Source organism: Oncorhynchus masou, chromosome 21 (genome assembly GCF_036934945.1).
Source record: "Oncorhynchus masou masou isolate Uvic2021 chromosome 21, UVic_Omas_1.1, whole genome shotgun sequence".
NCBI classification, from domain to species: domain Eukaryota; kingdom Metazoa; phylum Chordata; class Actinopteri; order Salmoniformes; family Salmonidae; genus Oncorhynchus; species Oncorhynchus masou.
In genome coordinates this window covers 44,216,924-44,240,430 of record NC_088232.1, presented here as the reverse complement: position 1 = coordinate 44,240,430, position 23,507 = coordinate 44,216,924, and the positions used below count along the sequence as shown (strand labels likewise).

General features: G+C 44.4%; 1 protein-coding gene across 1 annotated transcript; it reads right to left on the bottom strand.

Moving 5' to 3' along the window:
* Positions 1–519: 519 nt before the first annotated feature.
* Positions 520–23,116, bottom strand: hnrnpua (heterogeneous nuclear ribonucleoprotein Ua). The gene is given in 15 exon segments (XM_064928534.1): positions 520–4,093; positions 4,213–4,311; positions 4,741–5,009; positions 5,117–5,164; positions 5,167–5,388; positions 5,555–5,723; positions 5,965–6,093; positions 12,822–12,941; positions 13,079–13,342; positions 13,480–13,592; positions 13,706–13,805; positions 14,027–14,166; positions 15,233–15,306; positions 21,438–21,552; positions 22,461–23,116. Coding segments are annotated over 15 exon segments (2,379 nt in total). The 5' UTR covers positions 22,927–23,116; the 3' UTR covers positions 520–4,042.
* Between the last annotated feature and the right edge of the window lie 391 nt (positions 23,117–23,507).

The following is a 23,507-nucleotide window of genomic DNA, read 5'->3' as shown; positions in this document are numbered from 1 at the left end:
GGCATTGAAGATGAAACGTGGCTGGGTCTTTCAGCATGACAATGATCCCAAACACACCGCCTGGGCAACGAAGGAGTGGCTTCGTAAGAAGCATTTCAAGGTCCTGGAGTGGCCTAGCTAGTCTCCAGATCTCAACCCCATAGAAAATCTTTGGAGGGTGTTGAAAGTCCGTGTTGCCCAGCAACAGCCCCAAAACATCACTGCTCTAAAGGAGATCTGCATGGAGGAATGGGCCAAAATACCAGCAACAGTGTGTGAAAACCTTGTGAAGACTTACAGAAAATGTTTGACCTCCGTCATTGCCAACAAAGGGTATATAACAAAGTATTGAGATAAACTTTTGTTATTGACCAAATACTTATTTTCCACCATAATTTGCAAATAAATTCATAAAAAATCCTACAATGTGATTTTCTGGATTTTTTTTTCTCATTTTGTCTGTCATAGTTGAAGTGTACCTATGATGAAAATTACAGGCCCCTCATCTTTTTAAGTGGGAGAACTTGCACAATTGGTGGCTGACTAAATACTTTTTTCCCCCACTGTATCTAAATGCGATCTTTCTGTATTTAATTTTCAATACATTTGCAAACATTTATAAAAACCTGTTTTCCCTTTGTCATTATGGGGTATTGTGTGTAGATTGGTGAGCTTAAAAAAATGATTGAATCCATTTTGAATTCAGGCGGTAACACAACAAAATGTGGAATAAGTCCAGGGGTAACAATTTCTTTTGAAGGCACCTTCAATAATGAGCCTTTGTCAGTCAGTTTACACTGCTTATACACCGAGTAAAAAGATGAGAGTTGACAATAATAACTCTTTCAACACACAAACCCACTCTAGGCTATGTATCACACAACTTCTGAAACAGTAGACAGTAGTAACATTTACTTCAGCCTGATTTAAATGCTTCTCTGAGAAGTCAGGGTTATTCCACTGTGTTGGCCCCAAAATACATTTAGGCCTAATCTACAGTTCAATTCAATAAATACAATAAAAACAACAGTTATATACCATTGTGGTTCTTCCAATATGCAATTATTAGACAAACAGTCAACACACACACAACATACACAGGGTGCTCCCATATTGAAACATTTCACTCTTGGATTTACATGATCAATCTGGTCCTTAGCAGCTTTGTCTGAATGAGTCCAGCTTAAATATTCCAGTGGAACTCGCACAAAGCCTCACACAAAGCACTGATTCAAGACAATGTGATTTCCAAATGTCAATGAAAAGTATATGCACCTTGACAGTTCCAAAAATAAAACCAACAAAAATGACTCCATCCACAAAAAAAGGACTACCTTTTATAAAAGTTCTACAATCAAATTAATTTTAAAAGTATTTACAATAAACAACTAAAGGCCTGAAATCGTTACTTAAATTACATTACTATTAAATCTTAAGCACTTTAAAGCATCGTACTGTAGGATAAAAGCATGTCTATTTGTTCGACTGTGTCACTGTTAATATGGGGCCTTCTAGGCCTTACCTAAGGAATTTGAGCCTTTAGCACCAAATTCCTAGTTCTATTGCTAACAGTAGATTATTAGTGGTGGTGAGGAGAACTCCTAGTTCTACTGCTAACAGTAGGCTATCAGAGGTGGTGAGGAGAACTCCTAGTTCTACTGCTAACAGTAGATTATTAGTGGTGGTGAGGAGAACTCCTAGTTCTACTGCTAACAGTAGGCTATCAGAGGTGGTGAGGAGAACTCCTAGTTCTACTGCTAACAGTAGATTATTAGTGGTGGTGAGGAGAACTCCTAGTTCTACTGCTAACAGTAGATTATTAGTGGTGGTGAGGAGAACTCCTAGTTCTACTGCTAACTGTAGATTATTAGTGGTGGTGAGGAGAACTCCTAGTTCTACTGCTAACAGTAGATTATTAGTGGTGGTGAGGAGAACTCCTAGTTCTACTGCTAACAGTAGGCTATCAGAGGTGGTGAGGAGAACTCCTAGTTCTACTGCTAACAGTAGGCTATCAGAGGTGGTGAGGAGAACTTCTAGTTCTACTGCTAACAGTAGGCTATCAGAGGTGTTGAGGAGAACTCCTAGTTCTACTGCTAACAGTAGGCTATCAGAGGTGTTGAGGAGAACTCCTAGTTCTACTGCAAACAGTAGGCTATCAGAGATGTTGAGGAGAACTCCTAGCTCTACTGCTAACAGTAGGCTGTCAGAGTTGTTGAGGAGAACTCCTAGTTCTATTGCTACCAGTAGATTATCAAAGGTGTTGAAAACAGGGTCATGTTCAGTAGGATGCAATATACTGAACGTTGCAGATAGAACTCATGAATGGAGCGGACATTATTCCTTATACACTAAGTGTCTGAAATGTAGGCTTGTTCTACACAGTAATGTTTTTACATTGCTGTGTAGTATCTTTAAGCGCATTAAGCTGGGTTCATTCCGACAAACCTGCTAAGGACCAGGTTGATCATGTAAGTCCAAAAGTGAAATGTTTAATTAAGGTTGGCACTTAAAACCCATTTTTAAAATAATTGTTTATTGGAGAGAACTACATTGATGTAAAACTGTGTTTTTTGTTGTACTTCTTGAATGGAACTGTGGCGCAACTGTGGCCCCTCATGCTGAGTTCAGCTTTTTTGTGACCCCCACCCCCATCGGATATAAAAAAAATACAGAGTAGAACGAACCTGCCTCTCGGACACGTAGTGTAAGGATTCATGTCAGCTCTATTCAGGACAGTTCTATCCCAGAGTGATCCTAATTCCCTGCCATTCTTCACATTTAGCCATGGGGTGTAGAGAACATTTTGCAATTTTATAACTGATTTCCTGCCATTCTATTCATTTTGCCATGGGGCGGAGAGGAAAATTAGCTGTTTTTAATTTTGATATCTGAGTGAGACTAACAAAATCCATGGGGGCCCTCCGGTAGGTAATTCAACCATGATTACATTTTAGATAGCTGGCCGCTAGACTAATTTACCAATCTAAAACATTTTAGCTGACATGGGCTAATTGAGTGACTATCAGTGACTGACATTACAAACAATAAACAACCACATTTTGAAATTGGTCCGAGGGCCTTCAGTTGCCCATCCCTGATCTGAATGTTAGATAACGTTGTGCTCTACTGAACGCGCCCCAGGCCTCATGGAATGGCCCATCTGCTCTGGTACGGAGTACTGAGTAAGTGACCACTCAAGATAGATAAAGGAGGCCTTACTGAAGGACGGCCTTGGTCTTTAGATTGGATGTATGAGCCACTGATGCAGGATATAGCAAGACATTTTATTCATTTTAACAAGACAGCTACTCTATCTGCGACGGTGCTCCACCTATCAAAGGCTTTTCTAACACCTTTGACATTGAAAAATATGGATTCGCATACCAAGTAAGATGCACCATCGAGAGAAATTCCTGTGTTTATGTGGGCTGTCTGTTAGTTAAATTACACTGATATATATATTTTTAAGCATATCATTTTTTATTACAGCTTAAACTTCACTTTACTTACTAGAAACAAACGTATTTGCAGCAGGACTAGAATTACGACACCTCACAAATGCTATGTGTCTAAAGTGAGTGCTAGCCTCTCCTGATTCTTAAAAACATAAAACAACATCATGTAAAGCAAAAAATCGGAAAGAAATATCTATCATCATCATCATGATCGTTGTAGTAAAAAGTACATCTTTACAGATAAAAACACAGAACCCTGAAAAGTTTTTTAAGAGACATCACATGCTGGATGAAAGCCAAGGTTTCTGAAGGCGAACGCTTGAGAGCTCCGGCTCTGAAACGTAAAAGAAATACAAATATACAAAATCAAAACGCAGAAAGTAAAGGAGCCCAGAAAGCGTTTGTTGTCTTTGTCTCAGAACCGGCAGTTCATCTCAGCAGTGGAATGCTCTTTCTTCCTAAAACGAAGGAAGAGGAGAGGAAAAAGGAGGAGGGGAGAAGGTAAAATGGAGCGCAGCGGGAGTTGGCGCGTATGCGCCGGGGTGGACGGGGTTTGTAGTGAGGGGGTGTGTCTGTGTGCTGTCAGTCAGTCTCTCTACCGCACATGCTCAGTAGTATCCTGGGTGGTACTGTTGGCTCCATGGCTTCTGGTTCCAGAACTAAAGATGGAAGACAGAGGTTAAAGGTAAGAGTTTTGAACCATTCCATTGGTCCTAAAGTGCAAACATTGCCCAGCCTGTGCTGCGCTACGTCCAGCTACATCAGGAGCAGTACATACCCCCTGCTGCCAGCTCTGGTTGAAGGCCTGGGCCTTGTTCATGCCAAAGTTGCTGTTCTTGTTGAAGCTGTGATTGTTGCCTCCTCTGCCTCTGAACTTCTGCGGAAAACACAACAGCCATCAGACACCTGGGACTGCCAGCTGACCTCCAGTACAATTGGTGGGTTATACAAATGTACTGTATGTTGTTGTTATATTCAGAAAACTATATAGAAATGAAATAATCCAACAATCCACTCTAGCTGATAGTCAGACTCGGTGTAGTCCTAGTCAAGGACACTATCAGGTATAGGAGTCAATCACCACCTTCCGGAGACACCTGAAACCCCACCTCTTCAAGGAATACCTAGGATAGGATAAAGCAATCCTTCTCACCCCCCCCCCCCCCTAAATGATTTAGATGCACTATTGTAAAGTGGCTGTTCCACTGATGTCAGAAGGTGAATTCACCAATTTGTAAGTCGCTCTGGATAAGAGCGTCTGCTAAATGACTTAAATGTAATGTAAATGTAGTAACTAGTGACCCACCTGTGTGAAGTTGCCTCTGTTGTCCCCACGTCCTCTTCCACCTCCACCTCCTCCGCGGGTCATGCTGCCTCGGTGCATATTGCCTCCCCTATTACCCCCCATGTTCCTCATGTTGCCCCTTCCAGGACCCCCCCTTGGTGCACCCCCTCTGCTGGGCATGCCCCCGCTCCCCCTGTTGAAGTTGCCCCGGTTGGAGAAGCCCCCTCGGAAGGCCGGAGGAGGGAGGAAACCTCTGGGGGGACGACTGAATCCACCACGAGGTCCTGGGCCTGGGCAGAGACAAATACACAGATCAATATATATTGTACATACCAAGTACACAAACATACACCTCAAGTATTAGAGTTATTTACAGAGCTAAATACACACTGCTCACCTCCCCTGAAGTTGCCTCTGATCTGGAAGCCTCCTCTGCCCCCCTCTGCCCCTGACCACCTCCCCACTGCCCCTGCCCTCTGCCCCCGCGGCCGCGGTGGTTGCCCCCTCTCTTGGGTGGCGTGCCCCCCTGGTTGGCCTTCTTCTCTGGGGGCAGGGCGGAGCGACTCTCCTCCTTGTACAAGTCCAGCAGCTTGGAGGCCTCGTCCTTCTGCAGCTCCACAAAGCTCACCTCACTGAAGCAATCCCCTGGCTCCGGCAGGGTGTAGATACCTACAGGAGGACGGGAGGGAAACAGCCAGATATATCAACCCCTAACAAATCAGTCAGTCAGCCTGGAAAGAAGCGTCTGCCAAAGGACTTGAATGTAATGTAAGCTCATGTGTTATTGATACAGGTAACAGGTGTTTGTCAGGTATTCTAGGTTGTTGTAGCTCACCTTTCATCTTGAGTACGGCGTGCTCGGGGACGTCTTTACCATCCGTCTCGGCTTTCTTCTGTGTCCTCTGCTTGTAGTCGTCGTCAGTAGGACACACCACCACGGCCTTCCTCTGGAAGCCTGCAAACAGACACATCTTCCTCCTCTGGGCCGGGGCCGACACATTGGTCTGACAGAGAGAGAGAGAGAGCGAGAGAGAGAGAGGTACCAGGGTTAAAGTCATATCCAACCATACACCTACTGAAATCATTCCATTCTCACACTGCCATACAACCAAGTAGTATTTGTTTCTCATGATGATGCTGACTTAATCAAATGTTGTTTTTCACAAGGCATCTAAATATTCAAAAATAACGACAATTGAACCGATACATAAAAACAAAAGCTTCAATGTGGGTAACCATGGTTACCTGGTCAAGGATGTAGTTGCGTTTTTTGCGTGCAGCGATCTCAATGAATTTTCCCAGGAAAAGAGGTGCACGCTGGGAGATGGCGGTGAGTTTGGTGACATCCTTCATTTGGCGTTTCAGACTGGCGATCTGGCAAAGGAGAATAAAGAAATCTGAGGTATGGAGTCATCTGACTTTGGGGTGAACTGTCCCTTCAACCTGAACTGACCCTTTAAGGTGAGCTGTCCCTCCAACCTGAACTGACCCTTTAAGGTGAGCTGTCCCTCCAACCTGAACTGACCCTTTAAGGTGAGCTGTCCCTCCAACCTGAACTGACCCTTTAAGGTGAACTGTCCCTTTAAGGTGAGCTTTTTCCTTTCAGCTGAACTGACCCTTTAAGGTGAACTGTCCTTTTAAGGTGAGTTGTCCCTTTCAGCTGAACTGACCCTTTAAGGTGAACTGTCCTGTCCCTTTAAGGTGAACTGTCCCTTTAAGGTGAGTTGTCCCTTTCAGCTGAACTGACCCTTTAAGGTGAACTGTCCTTTTAAGGTGAGTTGTCCCTTTCAGCTGAACTGACCCTTTAAGGTGAACTGTCTGTTTAAGGTAAGCTGTCCCATTCAGCTGAACTGACCCTTTAAGGTGAACTGTTTTGACCCTGTCAGCTGAACTGCCTCTTTAAGGTGAACTGTCCTGTCCCTTTCAGCTCAACTGCCTCTTTAAGGTGAGGTGTCTTTTTAAGGTGAACTGTCCTGTCCCTTTCAGCTGAACTGTTGAACTGTAGAACTATCCTGTCCCTTTAAGCTGAACTGTAGAACTATCCTGTCTCTTTAAGCTGAACTGTAGAACTGTCCTGTCTCTTTAAGCTGAACTGTAGAACTGTCCTGTCTCTTTAAGCTGAGCTGTAGAACTGTACTGTCCCTTTAAGCTGAGCTGTAGAACTGTCCTGTCCCCTTAAGCTGAACTGCTGAGCTGTAGAACTGTCCTGTCTCTTTAAGCTGAACTGTAGAACTGTCCTGTCCCTTTAAGCTGAACTGTAGAACTGTCCTGTCCCTTTAAGCTGAACTATAGAACTGTCCTGTCCCGTTAAGCTGAGCTGTATAACTGTCCTGTCTCTTTAAGCTGAACTGTAGAACTGTCCTGTCCCTTTAAGCTGAACTGCTGAGCTGTATAACTGTCCTGTCCCTTTAAGCTGAACTGTAGAACTGTCCTGTCCCTTTAAGCTGAGCTGTATAACTGTCCTGTCTCTTTCAGCTGAACTGTAGAACTGTCCTGTCTCTTTAAGCTAAACTGTAGAACTGTACTGTCTCTTTAAACTGAACTGTAGAACTGTCCTGTCTCTTTAAACTGAACTGTAGAACTGTCCTGTCTCTTTAAACTGAACTGTAGAACTGTCCTGTCCCTATAAGCTGAACTGTAGAACTGTCCTGTCCCTTTAAACTGAACTGTAGAACTGTCCTGTCCCTTTAAGCTGAACTGTCCTGTCTCTTTAAGTTGAACTGTAGAACTGTCCTGTCCCTTTAAACTGAACTGTAGAACTGTCCTGTCTCTTTAAGCTGAACTGTAGAAATGTCCTGTCCCTTTAAGCTGAACTGTAGAACTGTCCTGTCCCTTTAAGCTGAACTATAGAACTGTCCTGTCCCGTTAAGCTGAGCTGTATAACTGTCCTGTCCTTTAAGCTGAACTGTAGAACTGTCCTGTCCCCTTAAGCTGAACTGTCCTGAGCTGAACTAGAACTGTCCTGTCTCTTTAAGCTGAACTGTAGAACTGTCCTGTCCCTTTAAGCTGAGCTGTAGAACTGTCCTGTCTCTTTAAGCTGAACTGTAGAACTGTCCTGTCCTTTAAGCTGAACTGTAGAACTGTACTGTCTCTTTAAACTGAACTGTAGAACTGTCCTGTCTCTTTAAACTGAACTGTAGAACTGTCCTGTCTCTTTAAACTGAACTGTAGAACTGTCCTGTCTCTTTAAGCTGAACTGCCTGAGCTGTAGAACTGTCCTGTCTCTTTAAGCTGAACTGTAGAACTGTCCTGTCTCTTTAAGCTGAGCTGTAGAACTGTCCTGTCTCTTTAAGCTGAACTGAAACTGTCTGTCTCTTTAAGCTGAGCTGTAACTGTCCTGTCTCTTTAAGCTGAACTGTGAGTCTGTCCCTTTCAGCTGAACTGTCCCTGTCCCTTTAACTGCTGAACTGTAGAACTGTCCTGTCCCTTTAAAACTGAACTGTAGAACTGTCCTGTCCTGTCTCTTTAAGTTGAACTGTAGAACTGTCCTGTCCCTTTAAACTGAACTGTAGAACTGTCCTGTCTCTTTAAGCTGAACTGTAGAAAACTGTCCTGTCTCTTTAAGCTGAACTGTAGAACTGTCCTGTCTCTTTAAGCTGAACTGTAGAACTGTCCTGTCTCTTTAAGCTGAGCTGTAGGACTGTCCTGTCCCTTTCAGCTGAGCTGTAGAACTGTCCTGTCCCCTTGAGCTGAACTGTCCTGTCTCTTTAAGCTGAACTGTAGAACTGTCCTGTCCCTTTAAGCTGAACTGTAGAACTGTCCTGTCTCTTTAAGCTGAACTGTAGAACTGTCCTGTCCCTTTAAGCTGAACTGTAGAACTGTCCTGTCTCTTTAAGCTGAACTGTAGAACTGTCATGTCTCTTTAAGCTGAACTGTAGAACTGTCTTGTCTCTTTAAGCTGAACTGCTGAGCTGTAGAACTGTCCTGTCTCTTTAAACTGAACTGTAGAACTGTCCTGTCCCTTTAAGCTGAACTGTAGAACTGTCCTGTCCCTTTAAGCTGAACTATAGAACTGTCCTGTCCCTTTAAGCTGAGCTGTAAGTAACTGTCCTGTCCTCTTTAAACTGAACTGTAGAACTGTCCTGTCCCTTTAAGCTGAACTGCTGAACTGTCTGTATAACTGTCCTGTCCCTTTAAGCTGAACTGTAGAACTGTCCTGTCCCTTTAACTGCTGAGCTGTATAACTGTCCTGTCTCTTTAAACTGAACTGTAGAACTGTCCTGTCTCTTTCAGCTGAACTGTATAACTGTCCTGTCCCTTTAAGCTAAACTGTACTGTCTCTTTAAACTGAACTGTACTGTCCTGTCTTTAAACTGAACTGTAGAACTGTCCTGTCTCTTTAAACTGAACTGTAGAACTGTCCTGTCCCTTTAAGCTGAACTGTAGAACTGTCCTGTCCCTTTAAACTGAACTGTAGAACTGTCCTGTCCCTTTAAGCTGAACTGTCTGTCTGTCTCTTTAAGCTGAACTGTAGAACTGTCCTGTCCCTTTAAACTGAACTGTAGAACTGTCCTGTCTCTTTAAACTGAACCGTAGAACTGTCCTGTCTCTTTAAACTGAACTGTAGAACTGTCCTGTCTCTTTAAGCTGAACTGTAGAACTGTCCTGTCTCTTTAAGCTGAACTGCTGAGCTGTAGAACTGTCCTGTCCCTTTAAGCTGAACTGTAGAACTGTCCTGTCCCTTTAAACTGAACTGTAAACTGCTGAGCTGTAGAACTGTCCTGTCTCTTTAAACTGAACTGTAGAACTGTCCTGTCCCTTTAAGCTGAGCTGTGTACTGTCCCTTTAAGGACTGTCCTGTCCTGTCCCCTTTAAGCTGAACTGTAGAACTGTCCTGTCCCTTTAAGCTGAACTGTATAGAACTGTACTGTCCTGTCTTTAAACTGAACTGTAGAACTGTCCTGTCTCTTTAAACTGAACTGTAGAACTGTCCTGTCTCTTTAAGCTGAACTGTAGAACTGTCCTGTCTCTTTAAGCTGAACTGTAGAACTGAGCTGTAGAACTGTCCTGTCTCTTTAAGCTGAACTGTAGAATTGTCATGTCTCTTTAAGCTGGGCTGTGTAACTGAACTGCTGTAGAACTGTCCTGTCTCTTTAAGCTGAACTGCTGAGCTGTAGAACTGTCCTGTCTCTTTAAGCTGAACTGTCCTGTCTCTTTCAGCTGAACTGTAGAACTGTCCTGTCCCTTTAAGCTGAACTGTAGAACTGTCCTGTCCCTTTAAACTGAACTGTAGAACTGTCCTGTCCCTTTAAGCTGAACTGTCCTGTCTCTTTAAGAACTGTAACTGTCCCTTTAAACTGAACTGTCCTGTCTGTCCTTTAAACTGAACTGTAGAACTGTCCTGTCTCTTTAAGCTGAACTGTAGAACTGTCCTGTCTCTTTAAACTGAACTGTAGAACTGTCCTGTCTCTTTAAGCTGAACTGTAGAACTGTCCTGTCTCTTTAAGCTGAGCTGTAGGACTGTCCTGTCCCTTTCAGCTGAGCTGTAGAACTGTCCTGTCCCCTTAAGCTGAACTGCTGAGCTGTAGAACTGTCCTGTCTCTTTAAGCTGAACTGTAGAACTGTCCTGTCTCTTTAAGCTGAACTGTAGAACTGTCCTGTCCCTTTAAGCTGAACTGTAGAACTGTCCTGTCCCTTTAAGCTGAACTATAGAACTGTCCTGTCCTGTACTGTTAAACTGAACTGTAGAACTGTCCTGTCTCTTTAAGCTGAACTGTAAAACTGTCCTGTCCCTTTAAGCTGAACTGTAAAACTGTCCTGTCCCTTTAAGCTGAACTGTAGAACTGTCCTGTCTCTTTAAGCTGAACTGTAGAACTGTCATGTCTCTTTAAGCTGAACTGTAGAACTGTCTTGTCTCTTTAAGCTGAACTGCTGAGCTGTAGAACTGTCCTGTCTCTTTAAGCTGAACTGTAGAATTGTCATGTCTCTTTAAGCTGAGCTGTAGAACTGTCCTGTCTCTTTAAGCTGAACTGCTGAGCTGTAGAACTGTCCTGTCTCTTTAAGCTGAACTGCTGAGCTGTAGAACTGTCCTGTCCCTTTAAGCTGAACTGTAGAACTGTCCTGTCCCTTTAAACTGAACTGTAGAACTGTCCTGTCCCTTTAAGTTGAACTGTAGAACTGTCCTGTCTCTTTAAACTGAACTGTAGAACTGTCCTGTCCCTTTAAGCTGAGCTGTAGAACTGTACTGTCCCTTTAAGCTGAGCTGTAGAACTGTCCTGTCCCCTTAAGCTGAACTGCTGAGCTGTAGAACTGTCCTGTCTCTTTAAGCTGAACTGTAGAACTGTCCTGTCCCTTTAAGCTGAACTGTAGAACTGTCCTGTCCCTTTAAGCTGAACTATAGAACTGTCCTGTCCCGTTAAGCTGAGCTGTATAACTGTCCTGTCTCTTTAAGCTGAACTGTAGAACTGTCCTGTCCCTTTAAGCTGAACTGCTGAGCTGTATAACTGTCCTGTCCCTTTAAGCTGAACTGTAGAACTGTCCTGTCCCTTTAAGCTGAGCTGTATAACTGTCCTGTCTCTTTAAACTGAACTGTAGAACTGTCCTGTCTCTTTCAGCTGAACTGTAGAACTGTCCTGTCCCTTTAAGCTAAACTGTAGAACTGTACTGTCTCTTTAAACTGAACTGTATAACTGTCCTGTCTCTTTAAACTGAACTGTAGAACTGTCCTGTCTCTTTCAGCTGAACTGTAGAACTGTCCTGTCCCTTTAAGCTGAACTGTAGAACTGTCCTGTCCCTTTAAACTGAACTGTAGAACTGTCCTGTCCCTTTAAGCTGAACTGTCCTGTCTCTTTAAGTTGAACTGTAGAACTGTCCTGTCCCTTTAAACTGAACTGTAGAACTGTCCTGTCTCTTTAAGCTGAACTGTAGAAATGTACTGTCTCTTTAAGCTTAACTGTAGAACTGTCCTGTCTCTTTAAGCTGAACTGTAGAACTGTCCTGTCTCTTTAAGCTGAGCTGTAGGACTGTCCTGTCCCTTTAAGCTGAGCTGTAGAACTGTCCTGTCCCCTTAAGTTGAACTGCTGAGCTGTAGAACTGTCCTGTCTCTTTAAGCTGAACTGTAGAACTGTCCTGTCCCTTTAAGCTGAACTGTCCTGTCTCTTTAAGTTGAACTGTAGAACTGTCCTGTCCCTTTAAACTGAACTGTAGAACTGTCCTGTCTCTTTAAGCTGAACTGTAGAAATGTCCTGTCTCTTTAAGCTTAACTGTAGAACTGTCCTGTCTCTTTAAGCTGAACTGTAGAAATGTCCTGTCTCTTTCAGCTGAACTGTAGAACTGTCCTGTCCCTTTAAGCTGAACTATAGAACTGTCCTGTCCCGTTAAGCTGAACTGTAGAACTGTCCTGTCTCTTTCAGCTGAACTGTAGAACTGTCCTGTCTCTTTAAGCTGAACTGTAGAAATGTCCTGTCTCTTTAAGCTTAACTGTAGAACTGTCCTGTCTCTTTAAGCTGAACTGTAGAACTGTCCTGTCCCTTTAAGCTGAGCTGTAGGACTGTCCTGTCCCTTTAAGCTGAGCTGTAGAACTGTCCTGTCCCCTTAAGCTGAACTGCTGAGCTGTAGAACTGTCCTGTCTCTTTAAGCTGAACTGTAGAACTGTCCTGTCCCTTTAAGCTGAACTATAGAACTGTCCTGTCCCGTTAAGCTGAGCTGTAGAACTGTCCTGTCTCTTTAAGCTGAACTGTAGAACTGTCCTGTCCCTTTAAGCTGAACTATTGAACTGTACTGTCTCTTTAAACTGAACTGTAGAACTGTCCTGTCTCTTTAAACTGAACCGTAGAACTGTCCTGTCTCTTTAAACTGAACTGTAGAACTGTCCTGTCTCTTTAAGCTGAACTGTAGAACTGTCCTGTCTCTTTAAGAACTGTCCTGTCTCTTTAACTGCTGAAGAACTGTCCTGTCTCTTTAGCTGAACTGCTGAGAAACTGTCCTGTCCCTTTAAGCTGAACTGTAGAACTGTCCTGTCCCTTTAAACTGAACTGTAGAACTGTCCTGTCCCTTTAAGCTGAACTGTAGAACTGTCCTGTCTCTTTAAACTGAACTGTAGAACTGTCCTGTCCCTTTAAGCTGAACTGTAGAACTGTCCTGTCCCTTTCAGCATCACTCACCATCATCTTCTCCAGGATGGTGTTGGTTCCCAAGATGTTATATTTCCCAGGGTGCTCCTGAGTGTGCTTGGTTACCCACGCCGTCTTCCCAGCGCCAGGCAGGCCTACCATCACGATCACCTGGGAGAATAAGAGACATTTTAATCATGGCTGCAAAGTAATGTGTTGTCAAATGTGGGATACAGAGTTGGAAATGGAAATGATGAAAATACCACATGGGCATTCAACAACATGAAAACCAGCACACACTCACTCACCTCACAGTCATCCTTGGTGTCGGGCCCTTTGGGGCCTCGGGCCCTCTTGCTCACAGGGACCTGCTGTAGGAAGCTGTAGTCGGCCGGGGGGACGAACAGTGGTGCCTCCCTCTGGCCGAAGTTGAACTCTACAGCACAGTTGTGACAGAGGACGTGAGGGAAGAGGGGCCGTCCATCCAAAGATGCCTTGTCAACTTTGAAGGCCACGCCTAGGTCCTGACCGTTCTTACTGAACGATAGCTCCACCCCCGAGCCTTCAAAGTTCTGCAGGAGAGGACGAACATCATCATCAGTGGAAAAAGCAGCAGCAGTTTAATCTGTAAGCTGATGTTCATTTTTTAACTGGCTAAAGCTTAGCTCTTTGAGCGAAATGTGACAAAAGGATCATTCAAATATCTTACGATTAGGCATCCGACGACATCGTTTTCGTCGAAGCACTCTCCAAAGTCTTCTGTGACACAGTTGGTGGTTTTCTTCCCTTTGGCAGAGAAGGCATACGAGTGTTCCTCTTCTCCTGAGGACGTCAGACAAGGAGTTACGATACAACAGCACAACACACCAGGGGTTTCCCTGAGCATATATCAGGAGTCCACTGAATTATATTGGTTGGTCTAATTGTTCACTCACCCAGTAACAGTGTTCCATTGGCTAGTGACCAGCCCACCAGAACCTCATGGATATCCATGCCTTTACTGGAGATATGTTTCACTGGGATCTTCTCAATGATCTGGGGAGAACACACAGAGGGTGAGATGTGTGTGTGTTTGTGTGTGTGTGCTTGTGTGTTTGTCATGATGTTCTGTTCAGACCATCATCATCAGTGGTTTTAGGCTGAATATCTGTAAAGCACTTTGTGACAACTGCTGATGTAAAAAGGGATTTATAAGATAAACTTGATAGATTGATTGACCACATGTATGTGTTGTTGATGGTGATATCTCTACTCACCTTCATCTCAAAGCAGGCCTTGCCCTGAGCTACTCCGTAGGAAGCCCTGCCTCCAGCCCACAGGTAGGCAAAGCTCTCCATGGTAAGGGATGACGCGCTGTAACGGTCCCGGGACACCTTGAAGTGCAGGTCACTGTTATCTGTGGTCACACACACACACACACACACACACACACACACACACACACACACACACACACACACACACACACACACACACACACACACACACACACACACACAGTTCAAGTAAAAAATTGTGCACTGCTGCAGGGGTTATTCAATAATTGTACAAATTCTAACCACAGCTATCCAGTCACAAATGTGGTCAGGTCTGTGTGTATGTACTCACATGTGGACAGGTCAGTGTGTGTGTACTCACATGTGGTCAGGTCAGTGTGTGTGTACTCACATGTGGACAGGTCAGTGTGTGTGTACTCACATGTGGTCAGGTCTGTGTGTGTGTACTCACATGTGGACAGGTCTGTGTGTGTGTACTCACATGTGGACAGGTCAGTGTGTGTGTACTCACATGTGGTCAGGTCTGTGTGTGTACTCACATGTGGACAGGTCAGTGTGTGTGTACTCACATGTGGTCAGGTGTGTACTCACATGTGGTCAGGTCTGTGTGTGTATTCACATGTGGACAGGTCTGTGTGTGTGGTCAGGTGTGTACTCACATGTGGTCAGGTGTGTACTCACATGTGGACAGGTCTGTGTGTGTACTCACATGTGATCAGGTGTGTACTCACATGTGGACAGGTCTGTGTGTGTATTCACATGTGGTCATGTCTGTCTGTGTACTCACATGTGGACAGGTGTGTACTCAAGTGAACAGGTCTGTGTGTGTACTCACATGTGGTCTGGTCTGTGTGTGTGTACTCACATGTGGTCATGTCTGTGTGTGTACTCACATGTGGTCATGTCTGTGTGTGTACTCACATGTGGTCAGGTCTGTGTGTGTGTACTCACATGTGGTCAGGTCTGTGTGTGTACTCACATGTGGTCAGGTCTGTGTGTGTACTCACATGTGGTCAGGTCTGTGTGTGTGTACTCACATGTGGTCAGGTCTGTGTGTGTACTCACATGTGGTCAGGTCTGTGTGTGTACTCACATGTGGTCAGGTGTGTGTGTGTGTGTGTACTCACATGTGGTCAGGTCTGTGTGTGTACTCACAGGTGGTCAGGTCTGTGTGTGTGTACTCACAGGTGTCCAGGCAGACAGTGCTGTCGTCAAACTCCTCGTCCTCTTCCTCCAGCGGGGGCTGGGGGGACTTGGCCCTGGAAGAGAGAAGATGAAGGGGTGAAGGGTCAGCCCAGGGAGGACACTGGAGGGACATGTCTCTCACTCAAGTGGGCAAACTTAGGCAGGAAATGACAACAACGAACACTGAGCCATTTTACTCATGTATAAAAAAAACAGAGAATGAAAGAAAAGCATTGCAAGTTTGAATTTTGTAAAATTACTGTGGGAGAGGTGATTAAAAACATGATTGTTATCGATCAATACTGACAAACCTTCTGGTATTGACAACTTAGATGGAAAGCTACTGAGGATGGTAGTTGACTCTATGGCCACTCCTATTTGTCATATCTTTAATCTGAGCCTCGAGGAAAGTCTTTGTCCTCAGGCCTGGATGGAAGCCAAAGTCATTCCACTACCCAAGAGTGGTAAAGCGGCCTTTACTGGTTCAACAGCAGAACTATCAGCTTAATGCCAGCTTTTAGCAAACTGTTGGAAAAAATTGTTTTTTAACAAATACAATGCTATTTCACTGTAAACAAATTAGACTTTGGGACCACAGTGGACAGGTGTCTTTTATACAGGTAACAAGTTCAAACAGGTGCAGTTAATACAGGTAATGAGTGGAGAACAGGAGGGCTTCTTAAAGAAAAACTAACAGGTCTGTGAGAGCCGGAATTCTTACTGGTTGGTAGGTGATCAAATACTTATGTCATGCAATAAAATGCAAATTATTACTTAAAAATCATACAATGTGATTTTCTGGATTATTGTTTTAGATTCCGTCTCTCACAGTTGAAGTGTACCTATGATAAAAATTACAGACCTCGACATGCTTTGTAAGTGGGAAAACCTGCAAAATCAGCAGTGTATCAAATACTTGTTCTCCCCACTGTATGTGCTATGGCTTTCCAACCTCTGCCATATCGTGGATTCAGAGCTATCCATCTAATAGAACTCTATCTAATAGGGTATTCCTAATGGAAGCTTCTCTAATGTCAAACATGAAGAGTGTGGTGTACTGCAGGGCAGCTCTCTAGGCCCTCTACTCTTTTCTATTTTTACCAATAACCTGCCACTGGCATTAAACAAAGCATGTGTGTCCATGTGCTGATGATTCAACCATATATGCATCAGCAACCACAGCTAATGAGGTCACTGAAACCCTTAACAAAGAGTGGTAGTCTGTTTGGGAATGGGTGGCCAGTAATACAATGTTCCTGAACACCTCTTAAATTAAGAGCTTTGTATTTGGTACAAATCATTCCCTAAGTTCTAGACCGCTGAATCTGGTAATGAATGGTGTGGCTGTTGAACAAGTTGAGGAGACTAAATTACTTGGTGTTACCTTAGATTGTAAACAGTCATGCTCCAAACATATAGATTCAATGGTTGTAAAGATGGGGAGAGTGCTGTCCATAATAAACAGATGATCTGCTTTTTTGACACAACACTCGACAAAGTGCGTCCTGCAGGCTCTAGTTTTAGCTTATCATGATTATCAAATCAAATATTATTAGTGTCATGTGTAAAGTCTGCTTCCAACTCACACCCTCAAACACCTAGATCCCCTGAACGCAGCTCACTCTCCAGGTTCCAATCACCTGAATTCTAATCACCTGTTCACACTCCTGTATGTCATTATCACACACTATTTACTTCAGTTCTTTGCACCCCATCACTGTGAGGTATTGTTTGTTTTGTGATGCATGGCTTTCGGAGCTCTGTTTTCCCCACAATTTACTCCTCCCGTATATGATAGTTTTTGCCTGCCTCACTAACAACGCCTTTTGCCTATTCCCTTCCTGTACTTCAGCCTATCGGATTTCATATTGCCTGATCTCCCGGACTACCATACTTTCATTTTCCCTGCCTGTACTGTTGCCCTTTTGGACCCCCTGTGTTTGACCTTCTGCCTGCCCCTGGACCCAGCTACCTGCCTCCTCCTGTGTATGACCTTCTGCCTGCCCCTGGACCCAGCTACCTGCCTCCTCCTGTGTATGACCTTCTGCCTGCCCCTGGACCCAGCTACCTGCCTCCTCCTCTGGTCCTTTGCATTAAACACCTGCTGCGCCCTGCGCTTGAACCCAGCTCTCTGTCTCCCCTCGTGTTCATTACAACATGCGCCGAATACAACAGGTGTAGACCTTACAGTGAAATGCTTACTTACGAGTCCCTAACCAACAATGCAGTTTAAAAAATACGGATAAGAATAAGAAATAAAAGTAACATTAAAGAGCAGCAGTAAAATACCAATAGTGAGACAATATACAGGGGGGTACTGGTACAGAGTCAATGTGCGGGGGCACCGGTTAGTTAAGGTATTATGCACATGTAGGTAGAGTTATTAAAGTGACTATGCATAGATGACAACAACAGAGAGTAGCAGTGGTGTAAAATAGAGGGGGGGTGCCAATAGTTTGTGTAGCCATTTGATTAGGTGTTCAGGAGTCTTATGACTTGGGGGTAGAAGCTGTTTTGAAGCCTCTTGGACCTAGACTTGGCGCTCCGGTACCGCTTGCCGTGCGGTAGCAGAGAGAACAGTCTATGACTAGGGTAGCTGGAGTCTTTGACAATTCTTAGGGCCTTTCTCTGACACCGCCTGGTATAGAGGTCCTGGATGGCAGGAAGCTTGGCCCCAGTGATGTACTGGTCCGTTCGCACTACCCTCTGTAGCGTCTTGCGGTCGGAGGCCGAGCAGTTTCCATACCAGGCAGTGATGCAACCAGTCAGGATGCTCTTGATGGTGCAGCTGTAGAACCTTTTGAGGATCTGAGGACCCATGCCAAATCTTTTCAGTCTCCTGAGGGGGAACAGGTTTTGTCGTGCCCTCTTCACGACTGTCTTGGTGTGCTTGGACCATGTTAGTTTGTTGGTGATGTGGACACCAAGGAACTTGAAGCTCTCAACCTGCTCCACTGCAGCCCCGTCGATGAGAATGGGGGCGTACTCTTTTTCCTGTAGTCCACAATCATCTCCTTTGTCTTGATCACGTTGAGGGAGAGGTTGTTGTCCTGGCACCACACGGCCAGGTCTCTGCTTGGCACCACACAGCCAGGTGAGGCCATGCCTCGTCGTTGTCGGTGATTAGACCTACCACTGTTGTGTCATCTGCAAACTTAATGATGGAGTTGGAGTCGTGCCTGGCCATGCAGTCATGAGTGAACAGGGAGTACAGGAGGGGAGTGAGCATGCATCCCCGTGAGGGGCCCCTGTGTTGTGGATCAGCGTGGCGGATGTGTTGTTACCTACCCTTACCACCTGGGGGCAGCACATCATGAAGTCCAGGATCCAGTTGGAGAGGGAGATGTTTAGTCCAGGGACATTAGCTTATTGATAAGCTTTGAGGGCAATATGGTGTTGAGCGCTGAGCTGTAGTCAATGAATAGCATTCTCACATAGGTGTTACTTTTGTCCAGGTGGGAAAGGGCAGTGTGGAGTGCAATAGAGATTGCATCATCTGTGGATCTGTAGGGGCGGTATGCAAATTGGAGTGGGTCTAGGGTTTCTGGGATAATGGTGTTGATGTGAGCCATGACCAGCCTTTCAAAGCACTTCATGGCTACAGACATAAGTGCTACGGGTCGGTAGTCATCTAGGCAGATTACCGTAGTGTTCTTGGGCACAAGGACTATGGTGGTCTTCTTAAAACATGTTGGTATTACAGACTCGGACAGGGAGAGGTTGAAAATGTCAGTGAAGACACTTGCCAGTTGGTCAGCGCATGCTCGCAGTACACGTCCTGGTAATCCATCTGGCCCTGCGGCCTTGTGAATGTTCACCTGTTTAAAGGTCTTACTCACATCAGCTACGGAGAGCGTGATCACACAGTCATCCGGAACAGCTGGTGCGCTCATGCATGTTTCAGTGTTATTTGCCTCAAAGCGAGCATAGAAGTAGTTTAGCTCATCTGGTAGGCTCGTGTCACTGGGCAGCTCTTGGCTGTGCTTCCCTTTGTAGTCTGTAATGGTTTGCAAGCCCTGTCACATCCGACAAGCGTCAGAGCAGGTGTAGTACAATTTGATCTTAGTCCTGTATTGATGCTTTTTCTGTTTGATGGTTCATCTGAAGGCAAAGCGAGATTTCTTATAAGCTTCCGGGTTAAAGTCCCGCTCCTTGAAAGCGTCAGCTTTTAGCTCAGTGCGGCTGTTGCCTGTAATCCATGGCTTCTGGTTGGGGTATGTACGTACAGTAACTGTGGGGTCGACGTCATCGATGCACTTATTGATGAAGCCAATGACTGATGTGGTGTACTCCTCAATGCCATCGGAGGAATCCTGGAACATATTCCAGTCTGTGCTAGCAAAACAGTCCTGTAGCTTAGCATCTGTTTCATCTGACCACTTTTTTTACTGGTGCTTCCTGCTTTCATTTTTGCTTGTAAGCAGGAATCAGGAGGATAGAATTATGGTCAGATATTCTAAATGGAGGGCGAGGGAGAGCTTTTTATGTGTCTCTGTCTGTGGAGTAAAGGTGGTCCAGAGTTTTTTTCCCTCTGGTTGCACAATTAACATGCTGATAGAAATGAGGTAAAACTGATTTAAGTTTTCCTGCATTAAAATCCCCGGCTACAAGGAGCGCCACCTCTGGGTGAGCGTTTTCTTGTTTGCTTATGGCAGAATACAGCTCATTCAATGCGGTCTTAGTGCCAGCCTCTGACTGTGGTGGTATGTAAACAGCTACGATTATTGTCCAGTCATATGGTCAAGTGCTGCAAAGAAAGACCTAGTTAAGCTGCAGCTGGCCTAGAAAGAGTGACACGTCTAGCTCTTCATTGTAATCAGAGGGCTAATATTAATACTGTTCCTAGCCAGTCTCTCTTGCCTAAGAGTTGAGGAAAGACTGACTGCAACACCTCTTGTTTTTATAAGAAACGTGTTGGGATATTCCAAATTGTCTTCTGTCTGTAATGTCTTTTTTGTTATTTGTTGGACCCTAGTAAGACTAGCTGTTGCCATTGGCGTCGGCTAATGGGGATCCTAATAAATCAAACCACTCTCAGAATTTAAAACTAAACCTATCATTGTAATCTATCAAATGTTGCTTTCGGGGCCTTTGAGTCTCAACTAGGGAATAATCTAGGGGAAAGACTCCACTAGGCTACATTTTGACCAGTTCTGGCAGGATTTATCAACAATGTAGTTAAAGTTGTAACATTCTTTAGTCTGAAACGGCAGGGCGTGATAAAACCAATTAGTCAGGAAGGTCATCTAAAGTTCACCAATGTCAATGTATCATTGGATATGCATTTCTTCTCTGGTGAGGATATATAAGTGATAGAAAGTTGTTGGAAGATCATACCTCATCACAAGAACAACAGAACGTACACACAGTTCCTATACTTTAGACGAGGATGCCCACTCTAGAAAACTTCAAGTTATTTAGCTCTGTTTGCCATTAGAAAAGCTGTGTGATAGAGTTATTTTTCAAAAATCCTGAATCATATAGGTTTAAAATTAAGTTCTAAAAACACTGACATTAGATTTGTTGAGCTACAGAATCAGCTGTATATCTGCTAACCAGTGAAGCTGTTTATAACACATGTATCAAAGAAATTGGCCTGTAGTAAGGAGAGAATTTAATCAATATTAGAGGCCAATAATCAATCACTCTCACTCACTCACACTCATTCACACTTTTATTGCATCCTACCATTGGGAAAAAAGAAAGCATATAAAAGTTGTCCAAGTTCAACACAACTGGACCGACAGAGAGAGACAGACAGACACTTAATTGGTGCACTTCTTCTAGACACCCCCCCACCTTCTTTGTCCCACCGCGCCTCTCTTTTGTCCCACAGTGTGTGGGTCAGGCACCCTCCCAGCGGCATCCAGACCTTCCCATTCAATATAGCATCCCTGCAGACCACGCCATAACCATTCCTATCACAAACTAGCTATAGCACCAACCACCATTATCTACACTACAGTTGGGCTTTGCATGCATGTTGTCAACCCTGTATTCAGTAATAACAGGTAAGGTAATACCCATGTAGAGGTAAATGGAAAAAAATATGTTTCTTAGCAGCAGGGGTCAGGGGTAGCATTAAGGACTGTGTTGGCTGTTAATGTCAACACAGCAGTTCGATAAGGCAGAGAGCTGGGAGTTGTGCAGGCCAGGGTGATTCGGAGCTAACCAAGGGTTAACCCGGCTACTGCACCATCCTTACCGGCTGTACTTGCTTTCTTCAATAAACTCAAAGTAGCCCCTTCCATGCTCCTCCCGGCGTCTCTTAACACCCTTCTTATTCTTCTGCTCAGCGCTCGTGTCTTTGTCCGCATCCCCTTTGGAAATAAAACAATAACAAAGCAGGTATTGAGGTGCGTCCCGCCCCCCAAGTGTAGGACCCAGGTGTTACATGATGGTCCACACAGTTCAGCTAGGTGGCTAGTTAGGTGTTTTGATTTGTCAGGTATCTACATGAGTTGCAATGTATGGACTATAAAGGGAAGAGGAGATCTAAAAATAATTAAAGATATGGTGATCTGGAGCCATGAATAACAAGGGCCCATCAAGAGCAATAATACCAGTTAGTACCCGTCTTTAATACAAGTTCGTACCCCCCCCCCCACACACACAATATAAATGGATATTGATGTGTGTGAAACACCACATATTTTCAGTTTCTACAGCCATGACAGCCTTGACCAAATATTAACTTAGTATTTACCGTGTTGATAAAATGTTACTACTTTTTTTTTTTTTAAATAAAGCTAGTTACGACTGGCAGCTAGCTAGATAACTTCACATTTCCTAAAACCAACGTTATAAACCTAGGCTATGCGCATAGACATATTTATACCTATGGAATAACAAAGAAAAGATAGTCAGCCTGCTGCGTTCTCTCTCGCCAGTAGGAGCCACTGTTTTGCACTTTAGCAGCTAATGGTAGCTAGCTAGCCAAAGACCATCTGCACACCGGCGCATCTTTGTCTGCCGCTTGAAGAAATGCAAATCCGGAACACAAAACCATTGCGTAAAAACATACACCTGTCAAGTGCAGCCGTACAAAATCGTATTGTCTACAATTAGCTTGCTACATGGATCCTGGCAGAAGTTCCGACATAGCTGGCAAGCTTAGCAGGCTAACCAGTTGACCTATCTTTGATTCTGAACTGTCATGCAAGACGTGAACTCTAGCCGCTGCTGCAACCATAGCAGCAGGGTCGATTAGCTGGCTTGCATCGCTTACCCTCTCTCTCGAGAGTCCCCAGTGCAGCATCATCATCATCGAATTTATCCATCTCCTCCTCATCATCATCCTCTTCTTCTTTCAGTAGAGCATCTTCATCCTCGTCGGATTTATCCATATCTACTCCCGCATCCTCCTCTTCCCCCATATTATCGTCGATATTGGCGCATTCTTTCTCTGCTTTCCCTTCGCACCTATCTTCATCCTCTACTTCGCCCGCCTCCATCCTCTCCTCAACTAGGTCTTCATCCAAGTCCTCCTCGCCCATGTCATTCAGGCCGACAGCCCCTTCGCCTTGGCCGCCGTTCTCCCCGGTCTCAGCTCCTCCGGCTAGATCCTCTTCATTCAGCGCGGCCTGCAGCCGGTCCATAAGATCCGCCTTCAGCCCCTTGTCCGACAGCTGCCTCTTCTTCAACTCGTCCTTCAACTCGTTTACCTTTAACTTATTCACGTTGATAGAGCTCATTGTGCTATATATTAAATTATTAAATAAATATCGATACAATTCGATAAAAATCCCTATTGTCGACTGTGTTTTTGAAATTCGAAACACGAAGATAAAAGCCCAGTGCACAGATGGCCGACTTGGTGATAGCAGTCGCCTATAATTTCCACTGCACCAAACCCGCACCCTTTCTAAGCACGTCCCACTACTGACATCTGTGCTGCTGATGAGAGCGTGCCAAGGGCAGTAATATAGCCCTACCGTAATGACACGAATAAACCAGTCAGAGTTTTTCATTTTGTCTCCTGCCACATAACAGCCGTGCATCCATACAATAGCTTTTATATGTCTTTTCGGCCAAAGTCTACCGTCATTATTGACCATATGAAGCGAATATTTTTCACAATTCGTTACGCATCCAAAGAAGTCTTGCTTTGACCCGTGCAATAGAAATATACACTTATTTTATAAATGAGACATTAGAACCCATGAATTGACATTCACTGTCAGTTTGGTCAGTCTGGCCATTTATATCTCTGACTGCTAAACTCAACATGGGCCACATTCATTTGCCAAACGTTGTCGAACGATAATGATAGAAA